The sequence below is a fragment of the Drosophila obscura genome, unplaced genomic scaffold (genome assembly GCF_018151105.1).
Source record: "Drosophila obscura isolate BZ-5 IFL unplaced genomic scaffold, ASM1815110v1 contig_151, whole genome shotgun sequence".
In the NCBI taxonomy this organism is placed as follows: Eukaryota; Metazoa; Arthropoda; class Insecta; order Diptera; family Drosophilidae; genus Drosophila; species Drosophila obscura.
In genome coordinates this window covers 209,456-233,526 of record NW_024542737.1, presented here as the reverse complement: position 1 = coordinate 233,526, position 24,071 = coordinate 209,456, and the positions used below count along the sequence as shown (strand labels likewise).

General features: G+C 43.5%; 2 protein-coding genes across 3 annotated transcripts in view; both read left to right on the top strand.

Moving 5' to 3' along the window:
- Nucleotides 1–17,876, top strand: part of LOC111079754 — a 59,548-nt gene extending 41,672 nt beyond the window's left edge. For both annotated transcript variants that reach the window (XM_022375039.2, XM_041591821.1), the window contains exons 5-9: nt 2,575–2,681; nt 4,455–4,628; nt 9,609–9,763; nt 9,846–10,125; nt 14,764–17,876. In XM_022375039.2, coding sequence (XP_022230731.2) covers nt 2,575–2,681; nt 4,455–4,628; nt 9,609–9,763; nt 9,846–10,125; nt 14,764–16,330 — 2,283 coding nt within the window. In that variant the 3' untranslated portion in view covers nt 16,331–17,876. The remainder of the gene's footprint in view (nt 1–2,574; nt 2,682–4,454; nt 4,629–9,608; nt 9,764–9,845; nt 10,126–14,763) is intronic.
- A 188-nt stretch (nt 17,877–18,064) lies between these two features.
- On the top strand, nt 18,065–19,461 carry LOC111079755. Its single transcript, XM_022375041.2, has 2 exons — nt 18,065–18,732; nt 18,805–19,461. The coding sequence occupies exons 1-2, from the start codon at nt 18,531–18,533 to the stop codon at nt 19,347–19,349; spliced, it is 747 nt and encodes a 248-aa protein (XP_022230733.2). The 5' UTR covers nt 18,065–18,530; the 3' UTR covers nt 19,350–19,461.
- Nucleotides 19,462–24,071: the final 4,610 nt, after the last annotated feature.

The window sequence follows — 24,071 nt, the reverse complement described above, 5'->3', positions numbered from 1 at the left end:
AATGGAGTCATAAATATTTATGAAAACTCTCCAAGCTCGCTTGGAACTTGCCAGTGAAAAGTTGGCGGATGGTGTGCTTTGTTTTTGCCACGCAGATTTGCGCCCCCAACCCCACCCCATCCCGGACCTTCAGGACCAAGATCCAACCCAAACAGAATCCCTCCCGGACACACAGACGGGAACTTTCTTGCCACTTATTTGGTGCGAGTGCGTCGGGAAAAGTCGTCGCTACCTAGTCGCTACGTTCAGTGGGTGGGATGCCTTTTCATTGGGTAATAAATAAAAATAAGCGACAGCTCTGGCAATGTAATAACACGATTTAATGAGACACAGCACGGGACAGGACAGCAGGACATGGCAGGACACGGCAGGACAGAACGGCAAGGGACAGGAGTGGCAAGCAGAAAGAGCAGAAACATTAAAAAGCAGACAGCAAAGTCAGACTTAACGAAGATATAAATACCCTTCGATGTCGATGGGTGCAGCTGAATAATTTAAATAATATTTTGAAGGATATTTCCTCACCATTCTCCCCTCGGCTCTAACTGAACACAACTATTGATGTCTAGTTTACAGTCTGAATGAAAGGTCTGCCATACCCTCCGTACAAGAGTATCTACGGTTGCGAAACAAATTTAATTTCGTTTTGGTATTAACATTTCCATAAATTCAATGAGAAATAAATCAAAAATAATTTCACAAAGTTGACAAAGCGACAAACAGCGACAGCGAAGAGCAAGAGTCATGGGAGGCAACAAATCCATTTGAAATTTTAATTTATTGGGGCACAAATTTGTCAGGTTATTAACGGGAGACCGGGAAATGACCAGACAGATATCCAACTTGCCACTGGTGCATTGCATCAGCATCATAATCGTCATCATCGTCATGCCATCGCATAGGGGATCAGGGTCCAGGCTCCCTCGATGGAAGAACACTCGCATTCAATGCATTTAAATTCCGCACATAACGAGCTCAAACTACAGCGATGGGAATGGAATGATGGGCATGGATTGAACGGGATTGAGATGGGGATGGGGATGGAGATGCAGAGGCAGATGGGTAGCATCCACGTGTGCAGCATCAGGATGAATCGAAACGAACCTGCGCGTCTGCCATTGTTCACGTCGTTAAGTGGCGCTAACGTCATTGACGCCGGTAACGCATTTAATATTGACATGTGCATTACGCTCTCCTCCGTTTTCCTGCCGCAGCATGATGCTTCTCCTTCCATCCATGAGAGACCCGCTGGAAAATCCCCCATCAGGCTTTATGTAGCTTTCCCCGCCAACAGGATGATGAAGGGAACATGGTAAGGTACATAATGATGAAGCTTTTGTGGTGGTGGTGGTGCGGGTTGGTGGTGATGTGGTCCAGGAAATCTCCTCTGTGGTTGTCTATTCGATAATTTCGACTTCGATTCGGATAATTGAAATGAATGTTTTTATTGATGGCCCGAGGCGTGTATCACTTATGGCCATGATCAAACAAAAGTCTGGAAGTTGGTTATTGGCAATCATACGTTTAGAGGCATACATACGTACCTGTTGGTATTTACTGTACACTTTGTAATCCAATTTTACCGAATTGAATCGCAAATATTTTGGCAATCGAACCAACGTATAGTTTGAATCATAGATAAATAGATAGATAGATAGATAGATAAAAAAGCTGAAGGACTGATGATATTCTAAAATATATGGAACCTTGCAAATAATAATAATAATAAATATAAAAATAAGCTTCGCATTCCCATATGGTTATTGCCACCATGACAAATGTACGATCTTTTCTTCTATATATTTTATCGCTATCTATGCTTTTTACTTTTTACCCTTCTGACGTCTGACCCATCGACCGTCCCCCTCTGTATACTGACTTCATTTCGTTGGCCATTTGCAACTGGGTTTCCCGGGGCAGGCGAGGGCGTGGCTGCCTGCGTCACTGCAGCAGCACGTCATTAGTGCTGATGAGGCCGCCAGGCTTTGGGTAGGGAACAACAGGGAAACAGGCAAACAGGATGGCAGGGAGGCAGTGTGGCCAGCGGAACTGAGGTTGTGGTAGAGGGGGAGTGCAAAGGGCAAAAAGAGAAAAACTCAATGACTTCTTCGTTGTGTATTTGTGTGTGTGTGTGTGTGTGTGGCAGGGCGAATGACATTGCACATTTCCATGTGGCATAAAGACCGAGGCAGGCCGTGACGAGGTGAGGCATGCAAGAGGCGGCAGTTGCAGGTGGATGTTGTTGCAGGTGGCGACTGTTTCATCAAGAGGCGGTCGCTAGAAGTTGCATGCCCCGTGGTTACTCCAACGAAACACGCAATTGTTGCCACGTAGCAAGGAATGGTTGGGAATGGATGCCACGGCATGGCACTGGAAAATTGACAAAATTCATCAACAACAATGGCGAGGGCATGTCAGATGGGGCTTTAACCATGGCTACTAATGGCTTGCAGCTTAGCAGGAATGGGGCACGAACCATGTTGCACCCCCGACACCCCCTGCGTATACGTGATTTTCTTCGATTGTGCCCTCATCGCACACGCTTTATATATGCTTTCCCCTCTGTTTTTCCAGACCTACTTCACATTCGATTCACGCGCGGAGCAGCAAACCGAAGTCTATCTGCGATATGGCCAGCATCCGGAGTTATATCCAAATCGTCGCGGTGAAGTGGTTCAAGGGTGAGTAAATGGCAAACAGAAATGGGCCTACAAAAAAAGCGAACAAACAAAGGGAATTCTGAGGGGAGGGCTATTGGTTATTTTTGCAGGCCAATTCGGGCGTTAATTCAATTTGATTTTGAGGGGGGAACAAGCCATGTAGAATGGTTGCCAGTCAGAGAGACAGGCAATGTCCCTGCCTTGTCGATATTTTATCGTATCATAATCGCATGAAAAAGAGAAACAAGAACTCGATTCAGTGGTAACAGAAGGTCACATTAAATTGAATTACAGGGGGTATATCTTTGATGCTCCTTTGGTTCCTTCTGCACTGCGACAAACATGTAATTCGCGAGAGGAAGAGGCGTGCGCCTGTGTCTCGGAAGATGGCTGAAAAAGTCGGCAATTGAAGCCAGGGCCCTAAAAAGCAGCTTTACCCGCCCTCAGCCAACAAATGCTGACAAAAATAAAACTTTGCAGACATTAAATTTTATTTGATTCTCTTTTTCTTTTTTGGATTCGTTTTTTCCGTTTTTTGTTCTGGAAGTCTAACTTTTATCTTAATAAAATAAGTTGCAAGTTTTAAGCAGAGCTTTTGGCTCTCTATGAAGGGAGCAGAGCCCTGACAGAAGGTGCAGAGGGAATTTGCAAGATTTATTCTGATGATATTTGTGCATATGCAAGCAGGGGGATGGGAAGATGAGTGCCGAAAGTTTCAGCGTAGGCAGAATCGTTTTCCAAATGAGTTGCAACAAAATGAAATGGGATTTACAGTCAAGTCCCACTTGGAAAAATCAGGAAAAAATCAACGAAATTTTCTATGAACTAAAGAGTATTTTCTTGAGGCAGAAAACACATGAAAAATGCACAATTTGCAATGAAATTCAACTACTGATAAAGTCCTGAGAGGAAGTTGTGAAGTTTGTGCTAAACGAATGACAGAAAATTTAATAAAATTTGAAATAATAAAAAAAAAACCAAATAAATAGTGAAAATAAAAAAGCAACCTATAAATAAAGTTCCTTCTCTTTCTCCATAACCTCCTCCCAAGAAAGTTCAATTTAAACCAATTGAATCCGCAATATTTATCATCTTTAAATGGCATCAAGAGGCATCTTTAAGAGCCCATCAATAGAGGCCCCTGTGAGGCTGCTCCAGAAGGAGCCAGAACTTAGTAGGATGGGAATTCTACAATTCCCAGTCCTTTTCGCCCACATGGCCAATATGATTTTTATGCTAATTTTGCGGTCACGCGCACATCGGCACCAAAGCCAAACCCTAGACCCCCAAACCGAATCGAGCCAAAAGCAAAGCAAATTACCAAAGACAAAGAGTAATAGCCACAAGGAGAAAGAGAAGAAAGGAGAGCTTTGGCGAAAATGAATAAAAATGGTAATCATATTTACGCTAGCATCGTCTTGAATGATTTTCCGTTTGTTTTACTTAAACAAATTGAAAATTATACGCGCCAATAAAAGACATTTTTCTTTTTGCAATTTAACAAAAATTTAACAAGCCTCGAAAAAAAATTAAAAAAGTGTGCAACGTAAATTTGTTGGAGGGTGAAGTGAGAAAGCGGAACAGAAATTTCCAAATCAGTGAACACAATTTTCTGGTTTCGTTGTCTCGGGAAACGGAATGGGTACAGATGGGGGAAGGCTGTAGCAGACCCGAAAATTTCTTAAATCATTTTAGATGGCCTACTGAGCGAACATTTACTTTGGGGGCAATCAATTTAAAAGCAATTAAATTATACATTCCTCCTAATTCAATTATATTTTGTTTTCTTTCTAGATCCTATTGCGAACGCGAATATCGGGATTGCCGCCTGCAGACCTGCTATGTCCAATCGCCGGCTTATCCTGGCCTGTATCCTCGCGCACTGAACTGTCGCTATAAGCTGCACACCCGTCAGCCCTACATAAAATTGTATCTACAAAATGAACAATTCGCTGTGGATGGTCAGAGGTAAGTTTATTAAAAGTATAGAAGAAATGGGATCATACAAAAGGAATATCTACATTTTTTGTCTGTTGGATAGATCGTATCCCAGAGGGTATAGCCACATACAAAACATGTTGCTGAAGCATCGGACAATTCTTAGAATAATGTTTCTTGCTTAGAATTTATTTTATTGATGGTGTTTTTGCTTAAATTCTCTACCTTTGCATTGATATTTTTCATACTTTTCGGTTTTGTTCTATTGAACCAAACTTGAACCCTTTTTCAGGCCTTAACATTTTTTGTTTTATGCAAATGTATTTCCATTTTTCTCTATTTTTCCAACCTTTTTTTTGTGGCGGGGTAGGAAGTCCCTACTAGGGACCGAAATTAGTGTTAAATTTAACACCCTGTAATTTGTCATTCTGGCACGCCGATTGCACAATCCCCAAGCCACGATTCTCTGGCATTTACCAAACATCAGGATGTTGCTGGAATTGTTGTAATGCATTTGGCATCCTGACAATGACAATTTGACATAGCGCTCGTCGCAAAAATTGGCACCAATTTGCTGGAAAACGTTGGCGACATGTCCTCGGCTTGCACTTTCCATGTCTGTATCTACGAGTTTCTGTTTCTGTGTGTGTGTGTGTGTGTGTGTGTATATCTGCATCTGTGTCTGTGTTTGGTTCTGGGAAATTGGCTAAAGGATTACGTTTTGAGTGAGGTTGCCATCACTTTTATATTGGTGGAGGGGAAACAGAAAAGCTTTCGAGTCGGCAGCCAGTCACGGCTGCCTTGTATTATTAATGCCAAAATGATGAAAACGTTTGTGAGAAAGAAGAATCCTCCCCAACAATTGCTTAGCTCTCTCGCTTAAAGCTGATGGATTGGATTGAAGGAGTGGAAAATCTGTGGCATTGTGAGGAAAAAGGAAAACAAAGGAATATGAAAAGCATTGGAAAGGGTTGATACGTAGCAAATTTGGATTAAATTCGTATGTACAAAACACACCGAAATGATTGAGTAATTATGTATAAAATGTATAAAATAATCGAGGAAATAGAAGGATATACATTGTAAAGGAACTTCCAGGACGGCTTACGTAATTCGTAAGCTATACAAAAAAATCAAATTTCAAAGGTAGTTTTCCGAGAATTGAATTAGAAGTAGATGAAAATTGTATGTAATATATATGTACATAAAATCTGAATTGAATATGTATTTTTGAGTACGCAGAGCAGTTTTAGTACATGCAAATAGACTCAATTACGAACCTTTTAAAGTAATTCATTCATAGCTCATTCAAAACTGAGAAACAGCTCATTTAACTGTGAATGCCATTCATCAGGTAGGTAATACAGATAAGAAAGTTTTCATATTCACATACCTATGCCCGCGCTTAGTCCCTTCCCTGGATGGCACTAAAAGCCTCCAGCACTCAGTTACCAGTAAATTCAATTGCTCTCCGTACTTCATTCCTTTAGTGTTCTTTGTACGCTTTTTTTCTTCGGATTTTGTGCTACGTGAGTTGAGTTTTTTAATTGCCCATAATTCAAACGATAATTTAATATTTGAATAAAAGGAACCGCTTTGTGAATACGTCAATTCATCATTCTATGTATCTCGTTAGCTTTAATATTCTGTATTTCAAATCCAAATGCATAAACCTTTCTTTGGTAAAAAGAATCAATTTGTGGCCATTTGATTTAGTGGGACAATTGCAAAAAATATTTTGGTCACCATTTGGTTTTTGCTTAAAGCAAAGCTTAAATATTTAATGGGCTGCTCAAGTGCGCTTAAGTCCCCCCTTTGGATTGCCTCTCTTTCTGTTGCGACAAATACAATTTACATTTGCTTAACCGAAATGACCTTTCCACAGAATATTTGCCTCATCATGGGTCAAAGGTCCTCTCCAAAAGGATGGATGGTGGGGACCTAATGATAGGCGGAGGGAGGGAAAATCCTTCAGCTTTTAACACTTTGCGGACTCTCAGCAGAAGTATCCCGAGTAACTTAAAGCTTGTTTGATGTGCAAATGCCCACAGTCAGCATATTTCCCTGTCGACTGTCAATTCCTCCTGTGGCAAGCAGTCAGTCGGGCACCCATTCCGAGCTACAGTTCCAGCTGCTGCCACATGCCATGCCACGTGCACATCAAGCAACAGCAAGTCGGAATTAGATAAGCAACATTCAATTTATTTTTATAGATTCAATTTGAATATTTACCTTTTGAAAAGTCCTATGGAAGGACCAGGGAAGGACTCTACAATCCTCCATTCCGTCACGACTGTGGCACGAGTCACAGACTGCCATCAAAGTTGCCGACTTTGAGTTGGGTCTCTGCCAAAGTAGTGGGTGGTAAAGGGAAGTTGTGGGCGACAGGAAGTGTAGGGCTACAATCCCCTCTAAGTGTGTATTAATTTGCAAGTCTAAGTTGCTTTTGGGCTCCAACAACCCCCCACTCTTGCATGCAGGAAAGGATTAGACAAACATTCCCTTTTCTGAAAGAGCTAATCGGGAACTGGGGCCTGAGATGCTTCTCCTGATTGAAAGTTACTCAAATTAGATTTTTCTTTGGCAATGAAGTTGGCAGAAAGGGTGATTCTACGTTCAGAACAAAGATATATCAAGATTCATCAATCACAGCATTATGTGGCTTCACAATGGCCAACCATTGGTTCAATTATCCATAAATTCGTTACTTATGCGTAGTACAACCTCTGGTTAGCTGTTTTACTTTAGGTCTTGGTAGCTAATCCCTGCTTGAATCATTCTGAAATCAATCTAGTCTTAAGTTTTGTTTCATTTAACCTTTGCTTTTCCCCTGAAACCTGTTTAACCTTTGGTTAAATATCCCATAAATCCAGTTCATCTAACATCTACAACCACATCCCATCCCCTTCCCCCCCATCCAACCGTTTGGCTGCCAAGTCAGCAAAAACTTTTCCCCTGATGCTGTAGCTCTTTTATAAATCACTCCATTTTATTGCACGGCGGCTCCTTTGGCGGCTGTCAAAAAACACAACCCACAACAAAATTCCTAATTTCTCTTCCCCATACAGATACGAGATATACTATACTATATATGTACATATACGAGTATGTATAACATTTCTGCTATAACAGCAGAAAAATACAGCAGGGGAATTGAATAAAACTTGGACATGGGGTATGGGTTGCCAAACAAATGCAAAAGTCATCGAGTAAAAAAGTTTTTTAATATGCCAAAATTATTACCAGTCAGTGCTTTATTTTTTTTCCATGGCCTTTTTCTTTTTTTTTTGGTACTCGTATTTTTGTTGATATATGTTTGGGCCAAAAAAGTTTTCCCGCAAACCCAAAGAATATTTTTCCAAACGCGCTCTCCCTCTCTCTCTCTCTCTTTGTAATCAACTTTCTGGCCGACATCGCATTTATTATCAATAAGTTGGATTAGCTCTTCGAAATGGCCGAAATGCCGAGAAAAACTTGCTGACAAAGTGATTAAATTGACTGAAACGAACGACTAGCTAATAGAAATCTATCTTTGTATGTACATATACACAGATACATATATATACATAGATACAAAAGTTGTCCAAAAGTTTCCAGAGAACTTTCCTGCGATGGTCGCACAAAAAAAACGAGATGCCTGGACGAAAAAGATGGGACGGCTCAATGAAACTGTCAATTAAATTGGTATTTTTTTTTGTTTCACTTTCGAAATCAAATTCAACTGCTTTTTTGGCTTCGATTCGGTCTCTCAGGCTATCTCTCTATCTGTCCAGACAGGCTTTCTCTCTGTCCCTCTCGGTCTATGAATCGGTCGGTGTTTGATTAAAGTTCAGTTCGTAATTACCAAAGTTAGCTTTCAATTAGAAAGTTGCCATACTCGTACACTCACAGACACAAACCGACACAAAAGCTAGGTGAGAGGCATTTCATTTGCCTTTTGAACTGCCCACCAATCAGTCTTATCCTCCACAGCCGTGGGGCAAGCAAAATTGGGAATCGACAGGGGCGCCACACAAAAAATAAATGGCATCACACTTCCCGGCCTGTCATCGTCGACGTCCTCCGCCATTCAATGGTTGCTCTGAGCTAAGGGCATCTCCCGCCATTGGATGCCATTGAAGGCATAAAGGTCACTTTGTCTGGAGCACAGAATTCTCCATCAGTCAGGGCTATGCCGAGGCTAGACAACCAGAAAAAAATTAAAAGCATCCTCTAGAAATTAGAAAAGGCTTCAGAACAGACGCTTTGGATTTTTTGCTTCACTTTTGTTTATTTTCTTCTGCTTTTGCTTTGGGAAGCTCTTTTTTCGTCGCTTTGAAACTCTTTTTTTGCGAGTTACTTCCACTGATTCCCCCCTGTGGAAGGCAAAGTGCAAATGAATGTCATGACCAAGGGCGGTGTGTGGCTGTGGGGTTTGTGGAGAAGTTATTTTGAATTTATCATTCGGAAGGAACAACTTAAAGTAGAAATTGGTAGGGATTGATGTGAGTAGTCGATCTTAGAGTACGCAGAGCAGCTTTAGTACTGGCAAATAGACTCAATTACGAACCTTTTAAAGTAATTCATTCATAACGCATTCAAAAGCAAACGCAAAGTGAGCAAGAAGAGCTCTTTTAACTGTGAGTTCAACCAATCTTTCAGCATTCAACATGTATGCCATCCACCATTCATCAGGTGGCTAATACATACATACATGCATAAGCATGTTTTCATATTCACATCTCTATGGCTCCTCCTCGCATGGCTCTGATGCATAAACATTTTTTCACAGATTTTAACAGATTTCTGTCTGGCACTAAAAGCCTCCAGCACTCAGCCAGCAGTCAATTCAATTGCTCTCCGTCCTTCATCCCTTTAGTGTTCTTTGTGCTTTTTTTCCTTCGCTAAATAAATGTATTAATTGTTCAGTTTGTGCTTTAATTCAATTTGACATTTGGCGCTTCAATAATGGCATTAAACAATGGCCTGCAGCCCCCCATTAATGGTGAAAAAACTCTATCTCATTTGCAGATGCGAGAACGTCATGACCTGCCCGATCAGGCCAATTGGATCAGGCAATGAGCACTGCCCCTTCGACTGGCTGGCTGTCTACGATGGACGTGACGAGCACTCGCCGCTAATTGGCAAATTCTGTGGACTCGGAAAGTTTCCGTTCAGCATTATTGGTGAGTGGCTACGCCCCCACATGAAACCAAAACCCTACCCGATGGCATTTCCATTTAACATCCTCCCATCCATCCTCTTTAGGTACATCACAGTACATGTATGTGGAGTTTGTAACATCGCCGGCGGGGCCGCTGCTGAATACGGGCTTCCATTTCAATGTTGGCAACTGGCCAGGCCACGTGGAGACGGCCGGCATCAAGCATGGGGTATGCGACTGGCTGCTAAGCTCCGACTCGCTAAAGGACAGCAGCGCCAGCGAGGGCATCTTCTTGAGCATTGCCCACTGGTATCCGCCGAATACGTCCTGCAGCTATCACATCAAAGGACATGTCGGCGAAATTGTGCGCCTCTATTTCCCCAGGTAAGCATTACATATTCCATGAATTTCATTAGGGAATTGCCTGTCGAATGGCCGGCTGCGGTGTGATAATCACAAACAGGATTCTGGTTTCCTCAATGGTCGTGTCCATATTGCAGCCATAATGTTAGACCTCTTGAAATTTCAAGTTGTAATGTTCAGGGTCACCAATAGCCTACCCCAAGCATTGGCATTTTCAAGTTTTTCCATTAAAATTTTCATTTTGTAACCGGTTTTGCCTCCCCCTGACAAGAAACATCCTAGTTGATCCCTCTACAGTCCGAAATCCGTTTGTCGGTCTTTTCGCTACAAGTGCAAAGTTTTGCGGCTATGTGGGAGCGGTTTGCATTTCCTTACTCAACCACCAACCGGTCGGTGCTCTGCCCTCACGCCCCCCCATCCTGTATCCTGCCTTAACTCTAGTCCGTTGGCAATCCTCTGGATTGGGGCTTGGGCTTGAGCTTTCCTCATTGCGTTCTATGCTGTAAGCGTATTTTAATGAAATTTTCCGCAAAGATTTATGTGACATTTTAATTTAACGTGTCGTAGCTGAAGTTGTTCCCCACAAACATACTACGCATATATATACATATATATTCCGGAATATATATATATTTTTTACATTGTTCAGAGACGACAGAGTCGGCAGTAGTCAAAGTGTTTGTCGCCAGGCCGTTGTTTGTGCCTGAAGTGCCAGTGTCTGTCTCTCCCCCCCTCTCTCTCACCCTCTCTCTCTCTCTCACTCTCTCTCTCTCTGAACTTTTTGGCAAAGTGTCGCATTGATTGTGCATTTCATTTCATTCCGAGAATACGAATACGAGGACGAGTATTTTCCACTGCATTTTCCTCCCCCTACCACACTTCCATTGCCATTGCTGGCCCTGCGAAATATTTTATTGTGCTGCGGTTTTTGGCATAAAGGATAAGGAATGAAAACGGCTATAAGGATGAATCCAAAAGACTATGGCAAAGTTTTCCAACTCTGACACTTTGAGGGCACATTGATGGTTGGGTTGGCTTGGGCTAAAACTTTGCAGGGCAAACCGGATAAAGAACAGACTTTTCCCAAGTAAATTGTGTGAGGAAATTTCATATTACAAGCATAATTTAAAGGATTTTAGCTGGTTAAGTGGTAAACAAGCGACTAAAACTTGCAGTAATTCCATAATAAACATGAATTTTGCTGTGGGTTTTTGCATGAGTAAATTTGCTTGCACATTAAGTGAGATTTGGTTGGAATTGGTTTCTGTTTAGCTATGACATAGGAGGAGTAATTCTGTAGAGTTACAGAAAGCTCAATTTTCATTCGTTTTCCCATTGTTCCAATGCTAATCACCTAGTCTTTCCCAAATCCTCCCTCCTTCCTGTAGCTTTCCATTTGCTCGAACACGAATCAGCTTGCAATTGCAATGATTCGTAGTCCCCTCCCCCTCACACACACACACACACACACACATCAGCGCAAATCCATGCCCATCTGTGTTGTTGCAACTCCTGTAATTTATGCAGAAAATGTTGCCAAGTTTTTGCTGGGGAAACTGCTAAAGAAAACTATGTACAGGGCAGACATCACACAGGCCACGGGATGGGCAGATGGACAGGATGAGATCTTGGGCAAGCAGGCAGCAAGCAGGCAGGAGAGGGTTAAAATATCAAACAAGTTTTTTGCCAAAAGATAAATATTTATGTCCACCTACAAAATGGGGTATGGGAAGGAGCTGAGGCTGAGTCCGTGCACAGTCCCCAACAAAGGAGAGGTGCAACCCATTGCTTGGGCCACTTTTGAGCGTGGGGCAGGTGGAAAAGTTGTGCGCACGTTTACACCGATTGCCATTAGGAGTTCAGAAGTGGGCAACATGATTGCGTGATTACAGTGCACAAAATGCAACCGAATACTGTGTAAGCAATCGACAGAGACTGCAGAGTGGTAGAACGGTGGCAGTGGTAGGGGCAGGGGCGGTGTGGCGGGTGAGAGAGTGTAAAAGCCACGTTAGTTTGTTGTTGTTTGGGGCAAAAGTTTCAAAGTAGACGAAAAATGCAATGGGGAAAACGCACACACAAACATTTTCATGCACTTTTCTGGCCAAGTTTTTTTGTTGTCTTTTACTTGGGTCCTCTCAGTTAGTACTCGTTCCCGTTCACGTTCCCGTTCCAGTTCTCGTTGTTGTATTCGTTTACTGTACTCATTCTCGTTGTTATTTGCTGGCAACTTCTCTCCCAAATTGTTGCGAAACGCCCACAACAACCAGCTACAACAATTGCAGACCATTAGAAGAGGTTCCTCCGTAGTTCTCCTTTACGAGCAATGTCAGTTTACATTCTGGGAAAACCTCCCGCAAAACCTTGAGTACATTTTGCTCCTCCATGATGTATGTGGGTGTGCACTCTCCTGTTCGTCCTGTTCGTCCTGCGGCCTGTCGCAAGAGTCTAGACGCTGTCGACATTGTTTCCAAGAAAGTTGCTCATTTAAGTAACATGTCATTGCTTTGCTTTCGGTTGCTTCTTCCGTTTTTGTTTGCTACGACTTCGTCTTTTACTCTTTTTTTTTTTTTTTTTTGTCTCTCCAAGTGGTCTGACCAGATGTTGAACTACTCCTTGAGCACACACAACACATACATATACACATATCTATATAAATTGCACTTAAGTTTTCGACTAAGCTTAGTGAAAGTGAGTGTGTGTGTGCGGGAGGTGGGTGGTGGGCAGTTGGAAAAACAATCCATTTGCCTGGACACACACACACTCTCTCGCAATATTGTTGGAGAGCTGTCGATCTACATCAAGCTACTAACTACTTAGTGTCTGCTGCTGCTATCCGCTATTGTCCGTTGGATTAAATTACAGCTATATACAGCGTAGTTCTATCTTCTAATTAATGGCTGTACTTATCCATTTTTATAGTTCACAGGTTAGCTCAGGTTAACCGACTCTTCTGGGTTTATTGGCTGAGGCTATGAGTTCCCATTGGATGCATTACATACCATAAAATACTATTAAAAGCGCACAATAAAACATATTACGATGCACAAAGTATGCGCCACCACGTTCCGCTCTGCACTGCTGCCCTCTTTAGTCTGTGACCCACAATCAATAACCGAAATAAAATCAATTGTAGCCATACACGCTACCTTCATTTTCCACGAATAGTGCCATCCATTTACAAGCTTTGCAATAGGCCAGAAAATAACGGAAAAAAAAACCAAAATATAAAAAAAGTACCAAACAGCACAACAAAAATCCGCTTGAAATGCACAAGACGCGGCACATACTCGCACTTGGGCTATTTATAAGCCTTATGGCCGCATAAACTGACGCTTTGGGCTTTTGGCCACGGCACCAATCGACTCCCATATGCACATAACCAAGCAAACCAGCTGACAACCCAACAGAGTCCCCAAACTACAGTCATCCCATCCACCTCTAAATGAACAGCCCACACCCACCCACTGAGTCAGCAGAACTGAGAACTGAGCAGGGGCTGCGCTGGGCTGGGCTGGGCTGGGCTGGACTGGATTCTGGCCTCTGGAACTAGGCTAGGCTGCAAACGGATTACGAGGACATGCCGCAGGGCGTTGGGGCTTACTTTTCGACGACGCGTACGTGAATAACGCTATGGGCACGTCGTGGTGGGGCGGAATGGCTAGAAAAAAAACTAAAAATAAAAAATAGTAACTGTGCTCTATTATGAATAGTGGTGGGGACACACTACAGGCATACTATACTAGTAGTACTAAACAAAAAAAAAGAGAGAGTTGGAGAAACCAAATGAAATTTGTGCCACACTGCGATGCCAGGGAGGTAGATTAGGGGGCGTGGCTGGCGGTTACCTCCCCCCACTCCACTCCATTTCCCCCCCGCAGCATACTGCTGATGATGGTGATTTTTCTCTGTCCTGAATGTCCTTCTCCTCCTCATGCCAGTTTTTCTTTTTGGTGTGCCAACTTTTTGTGTGGGTTAATAAAATGTTGTATTATGTCATATTTTTGGGTAGAGCATGGAGTAATGTAATTGCATAGAATGTAGCAGGATTCACCGCAGTCTGAAATGGTTATATAAAAGGATACAGGACACACATGAGGTGGTGGAATGAATAAAAGTATATTACAATTTGTGAAATTTGTGGTATAATTCAGAAGCTGCTCTTTGAATAAGAGCTGAGAAATTTGAATGTCATTTCGGGCTCTGAAGTTGTTTTGGATTGGTTGAATTGGTAGACAGCGGTGAAACATAGTTAAATTATCGGATATATGGGAATAGATTTAAGTTTATATTTGGTTTGGTTTAAACTTTAAGAAACCTTCGACACTGTCGAATCCTCACCAGCAGAATTTGTAGCCGAGGCAACCCCTTGCAGACACGGCAAGCCATAAAATTACTGCAGGGAAAACAGCAGAAAATTGGCCTTCCACATCAGCTCGTTGCAAATATTCCTGGTGGGCTGCCACAAATAGTTTTGGAATGCAATTTGACACAGCAAGGAATGCAATTCACATCGCAACCTCAAGCGGAAAGCACCCAACCTGTTACCTGGGGGCGGAGCGGAATTTAAATTAAATCGTACTGCGGCCTGGCACCATGCCAGACCGTGCCACATGTTTGGGAGAGACAACGAGTTAAGACCTTTTCTACTTTTCGTTTCAGCTTCCGCATCAATCGTATTGAGTCGCCGATCCTGAAGTACGAGGGAGACTGCGGTGAATCGCTGACAATCTACGATTCGGACCACGCCGACCCAGCGCGGATTATCAAGACCTTCTGCGACACCTTCTCGCGGCCCATGGAGAAGGTGGACTTTGTCAGCACCAGCCCCTCGCTGTACGTGCAGTTCGACTCGAAGACGGGCAGCTATAGCGGCAGCTCACTGTACTACTGGGCCCACTACGATTTCTTCAACAACACACGCTTCGGCGATCCCGTGCCGAACACCCTCTGCGACGAGGTGATGTACGCCTGGAAGCATCCGGGCGGACGCCTTCGGTCGCCCCTCAATTCGCTGATCTTCAAGCGAACGGGCGGCAGCGATGTGCGTTGCCAGTACAAGTTCGTGACGGACAAGAGGCTGTACGCACGGGCCATTATCGAGGTGAATTCGGTGTCCTTCAAGGAGCTGCCGTACAACAGCAACGCGTGCACCAGGTGCCACGAGGAGCGGGTGGACAAGCTGGTCATCTGGGAGGAGCGGGACAAGTATCAGAACAACCTCGCCTGCTTCTGCGACAACATTCCCCGGGCGGTGCGCGTCATCTCGTCGGCGGACCAAATGAATCTCGAGATGATCGTCCAGGGCCAGCACGCCATCACCTCCTACTTCAAGAATCCCAATCCGCTCTTCGAGGCCACGTACGAGTTCGCCCACGGCCCGCTGTGCGGTCCCATTACCCTGGGACCTTCGCCGGACGGCGAGCTGGTTTTCCCCTACAAGAAGGCCCTCGCAATGGTGGCCGGACCGATGGCTCCGCCCGAGCACCACTACCGCCGCGAGAAGTGCATCTGGGAGCTGAAGGTGGCCGCCCAACGGGACCTGTGGCTCAACCTGGAGAAGGCGCGCTTCGCCGACCGCAGCTGCGAGAGCGCCAAGATCGAGGTGTATCTGGCTGGGCGCCTGGAGCCGCGCTTCGTTGTCTGTCCGGAGAACATATCGATGGCCAGGGATCTGCCCATCCTGACCACGGCCGAGCTGGGGGCCACCGGGGCCGACCAGGAGCCACTGCCCGTGCTCATTCAGTACACGGGCGACGGGCAGCCGGGACGAAACATTTTCCGCCTGGTCTGGAGCGAGCTCTTCCACCTGCCGCGCAATCCCGACGGCAGTCTGGCCGCCTCCCTCCTACAGGACGCCGACTGTGACTTCCGCTGCCCCGGCGACACAGAGGTCTGCATACCCCGCCACCTGCTCTGCAACGGGGTGGCCAACTGTCCCAACGTGACGCACGCCTCGACGCTCGACCAACTGACGCGTCACATCGAGTGGAACCTCGAGCAGCTCGGCCTCCTCCACCACGCCGGCGAGTACCGCCAGCTGGTCCTGCACGACGAGTCGCCAGAGATCTGTCTGCGGCGGGACCTCAGCGAGTTGCCCTACGGGAAGCTCTCCCTCATCGCCCTGGGCCTGTGCCTGATGTTTGCCCTGCTCTTCGCCATCTTGCGGCGAATGTGTCGGGGGCCGCCCAAGCAGCCGGGCTTGCATCAATTGCATGAGGATTACTAAATGGAATTCTGACAGGCATTTCAGAGTTGATACTTTCCGGGAGATTGGGTATAAAATTTGTAGGAATTAAAAAACGGATGGTAGGACTCTGCAACAACATTTTGAGGGAGTTCACATTCATCCAGGTACACACACAGTTTTTTCTTTAAATTTTTTTCTAAATTTGTGGGTTCCATCAAAAATATCTTGGGGTACCATTATCACTTTGAAGTTGTTGTGTTAGCTCTAGGTGCGTTTTATTTAAGCAAATATCAAAGTTTAAGATTTAATTTCCTAAGAAAGCACACAGAAAAGAAATCACTTGCGGAAACAAACCATCGCCCAAAGGTACATCCATGGCACACTGCCAAAAACTCCCACAAAAATCTGCCAATCGTTTCCCTTCTCTGATAAATTAAAAATTAAATGAGGCTCAAAAACCCATGCCCCAAATCCAAAAACTATATGTAAGTAGTTCTGACCGGTCGAGTCTATAACTTTGCCTCTACGTGACATCTAATGAATATTAATTGAAAATCATTGTACGATAAAAAAAGAAGCGAAAAAAATTCCCTTCAAACATATAAATGTTTAAAAAACAAAACAAAAACACAATGTAACAAAAAAATATGAAAACTGCTCTGAATAAATTAATTAAAACATGACAAATTGTCACGTGATAATTGTTAAATGAGGAATGTTGAAAGAAACAAAAAAAAAACCAAATAAGTAAATACTTTTGAAAAGGCATAAAGAAACTAGAGTTTAATTAAGGCAGACAGGTAAAATGGCAAAACCATGAACAAAAGCCAACAGAAACAAACATACAAAAAATGTAATTCAACGTATTAATAACAAGTGTTGGTGGATTTTATTAGCTATTATATCATGAATTATAATACGAGAATCCATTGTATTATTATTGGCAAATTGTCAAACAAAAACCACAAGGAAATGCCATGAGTATATGGTCATACATATATGTACATATATACATACATATATGAATATGTATTTAATGTACGATATACGATATAGGGTATATTTTTTGCACATAGATTTACCTAGAACATAATTGAATGAAGTACTTCCCCCCACCCCACACACCTTTCCAGCTTGAACAACAGTGTGGAGATCATGTGTATATGTAATTGCAAACATTTTGTGAGGAAATTTGGTGAAATATTGTATTTCCTTGTGAACCCCCAGAAATAATGGAAAATTGTAAATTGATACGTGGAAATGATTTTAGTATTTAAGTCGGTTTAAAATGGAATCACAAGGGCATTGCTGTCATGTTCCATATTGAATTCCATTACTCCCAACCAAACAAATCATCTAAAATCTGCACCTTAGAGGTACAGTTAACCCCGTGACATTGCAACTTTGTAGCAATGCCCAAGGAAGATGAGAAGAAGCAAAAGAGAGAATGGATGTGCCCCACAAATAATAAAAAGAACACAAACAACAACAGTAAAAAAAAACAGATATTAGGACACATATTTTAGTGTACATCAGAATTAAATGTATAAATAAAACAATAAATGCAAAAATAAATAAATTGACAAATTGGAAACATTTTAGTTGAATCGAAATGAGGGGGAAACAATTTCGACCATTATCAATGCAACTCTGCAAAGCCGCGTGGTAAAAAATTATAGAGAACGAAGAAGGGAATACACAAGACGAACGCACACAGCATTGCCAGAGAAAATAAAAGAAAAGGAGAAAGAAGAATGATAATTTCAAAAAAAGGGTTAAAAAAGGAGAGCGTCAAAATGGAGGAAAGCCCTGTTACAAATACCAATACCACACTTAATGGTCAATGGAGAAAAAAGAGGCAGGAAAGAGAGGGGGAAAGAGTAAAATAGGAGTTGGCATAATGCAAATCTGCCACGTCACGCGGTGAAAATACAGCCCTGCCAGCTGAAAACGAAGCAAAGGAGAAGAAAGTAAGCGATGACAGGCGCTCAACGAAAGCGTAGCGTAGAGAGACGCGACAAAAGGGACAGCGACGACGTCGGCGATTTATACGTCAGCAGGCGAGCAAGCGCAAACGTACTCATACGTCTCTTTGGGTCACTGTCAAAAAAGTGTTGAGAGTTAAGCAACGCGACGAGTGAAAGGCGAACGTGAAATTGTGAAAAAAAAAACGTTGTTGAAAGTTTTGTCCATTCTTGTTCATTGTTTTTTGGCGATTGCGATCCTCTTTGGCTTAGCAATGGAGAAATTCGGTGCACCACGTGGCAAACGTCCGCGCGTCCAGGTATCGATGGAGCAGAAAGAGCGTGCCATTGCCCGCATACTCAGCGGTGAGACCAAGGCCGGCATCTCCCGTGAGCTGGGCGTGCCCGAGTCCACGGTCCGTGGTTGGGTGAAGCGCTCCGAGCTGCGCTCCGCTCGCGAGAAAGATGAAAAGCCAAGTAAGTAACGACCCAGGTGGTTCTATCGAGTAGACACACAATTCATTCTGTTGCATTGTTTACTGCACGCAGATCCAGACTTAACGGCATCGCCGCCGCAGTCTTGGAAGCTACCGCAGAAGCGCAACATTAATGGTCATCCGGTGGCCGTTTCTCCATCTTCGGTGGAAGTTGCCCGAAAGTACATGAGGGAGTCACTATCGATGGCAATGCAGGCTCCAGTTCGGATGCCGATTCCGATTCCACGTCACATTGCGGTCGCCCTGGCACCCCTACCCTTGCCCTTTCCAATGCCCCAATCGGTCCTCAGCGGCATCAACGAGTCAGTCGACGGCAGTCAGCTGATCTACTGGCTGCACATCTTCAATGCGGGTATCCTCAACTTCACCTGGATCGTCACGGCCGCTCTCCAGCATGCACGTGACCGTGGGTATGCGCATCGCCTGAGCTTGTGGCAGATTATCAACAAATACGTGGACGAGGCCGCACGCAATGTGTACACCAATGCGGGCGTGTTTGCGCATCCATTGCCAAAAACATATCCACTTCGCATTGGTAACTTTTCCCAGACGCCACGTCTCCACATCACAGCCGAGGATGATGAAGAGGACGATTAACTGTAGTGATAAAGGGAACATCTCTTGTGCTTTATATAATGTAAATGAATATCTCTTAAGGGGGGGCGGGGGGTAAATTATGTTTGATTAAAGATTGTATTTACGGGTGTATATAGAGATTTTCTACTATAGTGACATTTTTCTTAGATGTCATTGGGTCAAGGAATTTGCCTACAAATGGGTGAATTTTTCTTAAAGAGATATTTCTATACCAGAAATCAGAGGAAACATTACTTTTGATAGTTAATCCTTCCTATTCTTTTGAAAGGAACGAGTCTCCCAAACGTCTCAACGCATTCTTATAGTTTTGTTAGCATTTCCGTAATCAAATCACTTAAATTCCAGAGATTTTCATCTAAAAATAATTCGAAAAAAAGCAATAATAATTCCAGCATCTGCTTGTGCAATGCCCAAACAAATTTCCAACTGGAAATAAGCTTTAATAAAAAGGCCTTTCAATAATAAACTTTAATAAATCGATCGGTATAAGTGCTAGGATTGACTATGCTTAATATGCAGCATGAGAGTACCGATGTGTAATTGATCGGGCTGCAGGAAATGCAAAATGCATGGCAAAAATGGTAGACTCCATGGCGAGCTGCAGACCTTGTCGATGCGCACACACAAATAAAATGACTGTCAATGGGATTATGTTGTTAAAAGCAAATAATTGCATTTTAATTAGCAGCGAAATAAGTGCGATAATTGGCCCCCGAGCCTGTGGGATCGATAATCGTATTCGTGGCATTGCGTAAATTGGGAAATGGGGAGAGCATCTGTATGCCCGGATACTCGGGTGCCCACGCAGTGAATGAATCAGATGCGGCTGGCTTTATTAACCATATTATTATTTCAATTCGATGCGTGTCATGCAAATTTCCATTCGCTGTTTTTGTCGCTCCAGTGCCTGTGCAAGGACCAGGACTCGACTGGACTCCGACTGGTTATGTCCTCTGCCTTTTGGGCCATGACACGTAATTAAGCGGTTTTATTTGCGGCTTTGCCGCACATTAATTGGTCATGTTAAATGTGAACTTTTATTTGTGAAAAAAAAAACGTCAAACATTTCTATAAATTTCAATAAAAATACATATTGTATGTATGTATGTGTGTGTAAATATATTCCCACATTCATGAAAATAATAATAAAAATAATTCCAGTGGATTATGGATGAACTGAAGCATGTTTTGGTTGTGTTATGTCCGTGTTCGTCTCTGGTTGTTTTGTCACATTGTGGGATTATGTTTTTGCCAGAGAATGTTATAGCCACTCATACCAATTAGTGGCTGCAATATGACAAAACCAATTGGAAAATTTCATTAGACCCAGTGATAATTATTCAGTTAGACAGTTAATGTCGTCTAGAATAGGGGTAATAAGCTCCTAAAATAGATCAGTATACAAGCAGAAGCTCTCAAGCTGAAAACAATCTATATTCGTGGGTTTTAGAGTGCCAACTGCTGTTTATAAGCAGCACAAAACTACGAAATTTACTCGCATTATATACCAATATACCAATTGTAATCCAATAGGAGGCCATGCATTTCCATTTACCTTTCCGACCAGACACACTTGGGATTCCGCCGTAATCTAGCCAACATCTTGGACTCAAACACCCCACCCACAGCCACACAATAACACCACAAACAGAAGCCGCATCGGTCCCAGGCTAAGCCACTGCCAATAAACGGCCCCGCGATTATCCACCCAGTTCATCGGCAAGGCTCTCTCACTCTCCCTCTCTTTCACTGCGTTAACATAAAGTTTTTCCATTTTCATGCGGCGCCATAAAAAATATGGACAAGGGAAAGGGACTCCTACGGCCATCACCCATCGCCCTCCTGTCGGCCTTGGGGCCGATGTAAGACGGAGATTTGTGTGTTTGGGGCTTGTGCTCGCTTGCCTTTTCCGGATTTTCTTTTGCGATTTTCCCAATCATTTTCGGCATTTTAATGCATGGCATGGAACGGGGGACTGGGGCTAAGGCTGAGGCTGGGGCTGACTAGGAAAAGCCTACGTGTATCAAAGTTGATTATCGTGGAATATTTTTCAGCATGGATTGAGCAAGAGATTTGTGGCTTGTGGCCTGACCTGATTTGCTGCCGCTGGCCTCTGGAGCTAAGCTTGGGGATTTGCGCCTAGATTGGTCCTCGAATCCCACCTGCTGTGTCCTGTGTGTCTGCTTGTGCGAGGTGACTACTTTGATGAACTTGTTGAGAACAAAACTTTGCTTGTTTTTTGTTCTTTTTTTTCCGTGGGTGTAGATGAGGAAAATGCAACTTTAATACCCATGAAAACAATAAACGCTTAATGGAATATGGCGAAAGGACGGGGACGGAAGGAATGTAAGAAAAGTGCTGGAAATTGTGTGTTCAAACGGAAGCGGAAACGGAAATCATATGGCACATGGCACTCCACACACAGACACACACACACACACGTACATCTGCTGCAGTGGCCATAAAGGTGCCTGGCCTGGCTTTTATGGCCAGCGTGTCAATGGTAGGTGGGTGGGTAAAACTTTCGCCGGACCCCCCAAAAATAAACGCATTAGATTTTGGGAATTGGAATTGCGGTTGCAGCTGCTGGCGTTCCACATTCCCCAAGAGCTGCTGAATGCCCAGAAAGTCATAAATCAAACACGTTTAATTAAACTTTACGCACGGCGGGGGATCCGGATCGCCCAAAAATTCAGGACTCGACACCCAAACCACAAACGTGGCCAAGAAACTTTGACTCCTGAACTAAGTAAAAATGCAATTACAAATGCCAGACCAAAGACTCAAAATGAAAAGCGTCGATCTGTAGAGTGCATCCACAACTATTTCTGAAACCTCTTGCCACGGTGCGGAGTCCCTGCTGCCTGCTGGTCACGTTGCGGGACGTGCATAATGGTTGCATCGCACTCGAATAGCGGCGAATGGTGAAAATGTATAAAGAGTTTCCCTGCCACAGAGTACCCTTCATTGCAGGTTGAAGTACGCTTGAAGGTGGAACATCGCAACCACCTGGCGTGGCGTCGAGATAAATGTTTCAAATAACCAAAGCAATCAGCTGAATTTACCATTGAAATACCACTTAAGATATATTGGTGGACAAATTGCCATTTTTAACACTTAAAGAAGTTTTGCCACACTTGACTTTTAAGTTTTTAAATATTTTAAAGCGACTCATAGTTAAATCCAAGATAATCTTTCCGTAAGCTGTAATATTTCTCTGTTTGAGCTAATAGTATACAATATAGTTTTAAAATCCATCAGCTTATGTAATGAGTATCCCAGCAGTTTCTCATTCGCTTCCATTATCCCCACCCTTTTTATGCCCCAAAACTTGTTAAAAGCCCACACACAAATACACTTGCAGCAGACTGTAAATTATGTGGCAAAATGCTTTCTCGCCAGCGCCTTGCCCCACACCACGCCACCCACCCTCTGTTGTGGCGCCTTCTCCTGTCATTGCGAAGGAAATCACGCAATAAACTAGCGGCGAAAACAAAACTTTAACTACTTTTTCCGCTGGCCGCAGAAACTCGGATGGGGGAAAAAACTTTTTTGAAACAATACAATTTATATTTATGCGCAGAGGCGACGACGATGACAACGGTGGGAGGGACCTGGGCATGAAGAGCTGACCCAGAAAGCGGGAGGCAGAAGAAATGTCGGATGCCCACCATTTTGGGCACTACCCAAGCCAAAGAGCAACCTCAAGCCCAAGCACGAGATCCAGTTTCCAGTCTTCAGGAGGCGAGTGTATTTCAAGTGTTGAAAATAACTTGACCGACTTTCATGTGGTTTCCCCCCATAGCTGGTGTTGATAACTGTTTCAACCAACCAACCCAGCCGCCCCCACTCAGCTCCACTCTTCACTCTCCATCACCAGACATCCGACCGACACAAACTTGTCCATGTCTATTCCAGGGCTTAGTCGGACTTTGGCCTGAAACTATTGGGCCCCAGAAACTTTATAACAAATTAATTGCATTTTAAGGGTATGCAAAAACCAGACATGCGCCCAAAATGTTATCCAGCTCTCGGCTGTAATTTGATAACGAAATATTTTAACAGCAAAATCACTTCATCGATATCATTAAAATCGAATTAGTTTTACCCTGCAGCTTGGGGATTATGTCGAAAATCATTTATCATCAGCCAGCAAAAGTATAGTTGCATCAAAAAGTAAATTGCAATATCAGCAACTGCTGACGGGGCAATATTTTGGAACGGGTTTTGGTTGTGTTGCTGGACAGAAATTTCATAATTTTCATTAAGGTTTGGTTTATGACTGCCAAAGGGTTAATTAAATCGAACACAAACACACATTACAGGGGGTGCGACGGAAGGGGCTTAGTGGCTGGGATATGAAAATAAACTGGCCACGTTTTCCTAATTAGTTTCAAAAGAAATCTTGTTTGTTTTCATATTTGGGGTTTCAGCCATGTCATGGGCACACCAGGCCACAATCAATATACAGACATACACACCCAATTATCCTCCGTCGGTGTCCTCTCTCCCAGGAGGCAGCCTGGAACTAGGTACAGTTCCAAAAACAATACAAATGCGATTCTGCACGGGCCGGTCGGTCGGATGTTGATTGTGGGGATGGAAGGCAGTGGCAAAAGAGTGGAGTCGAAGTCGATAAGTCGAAGGGAAGCTCATAATGACCCGAAATCCTTTCGGGCCAAATGAAAATTCCCCAGTCGTGCGTATAATTGGAATTAATAC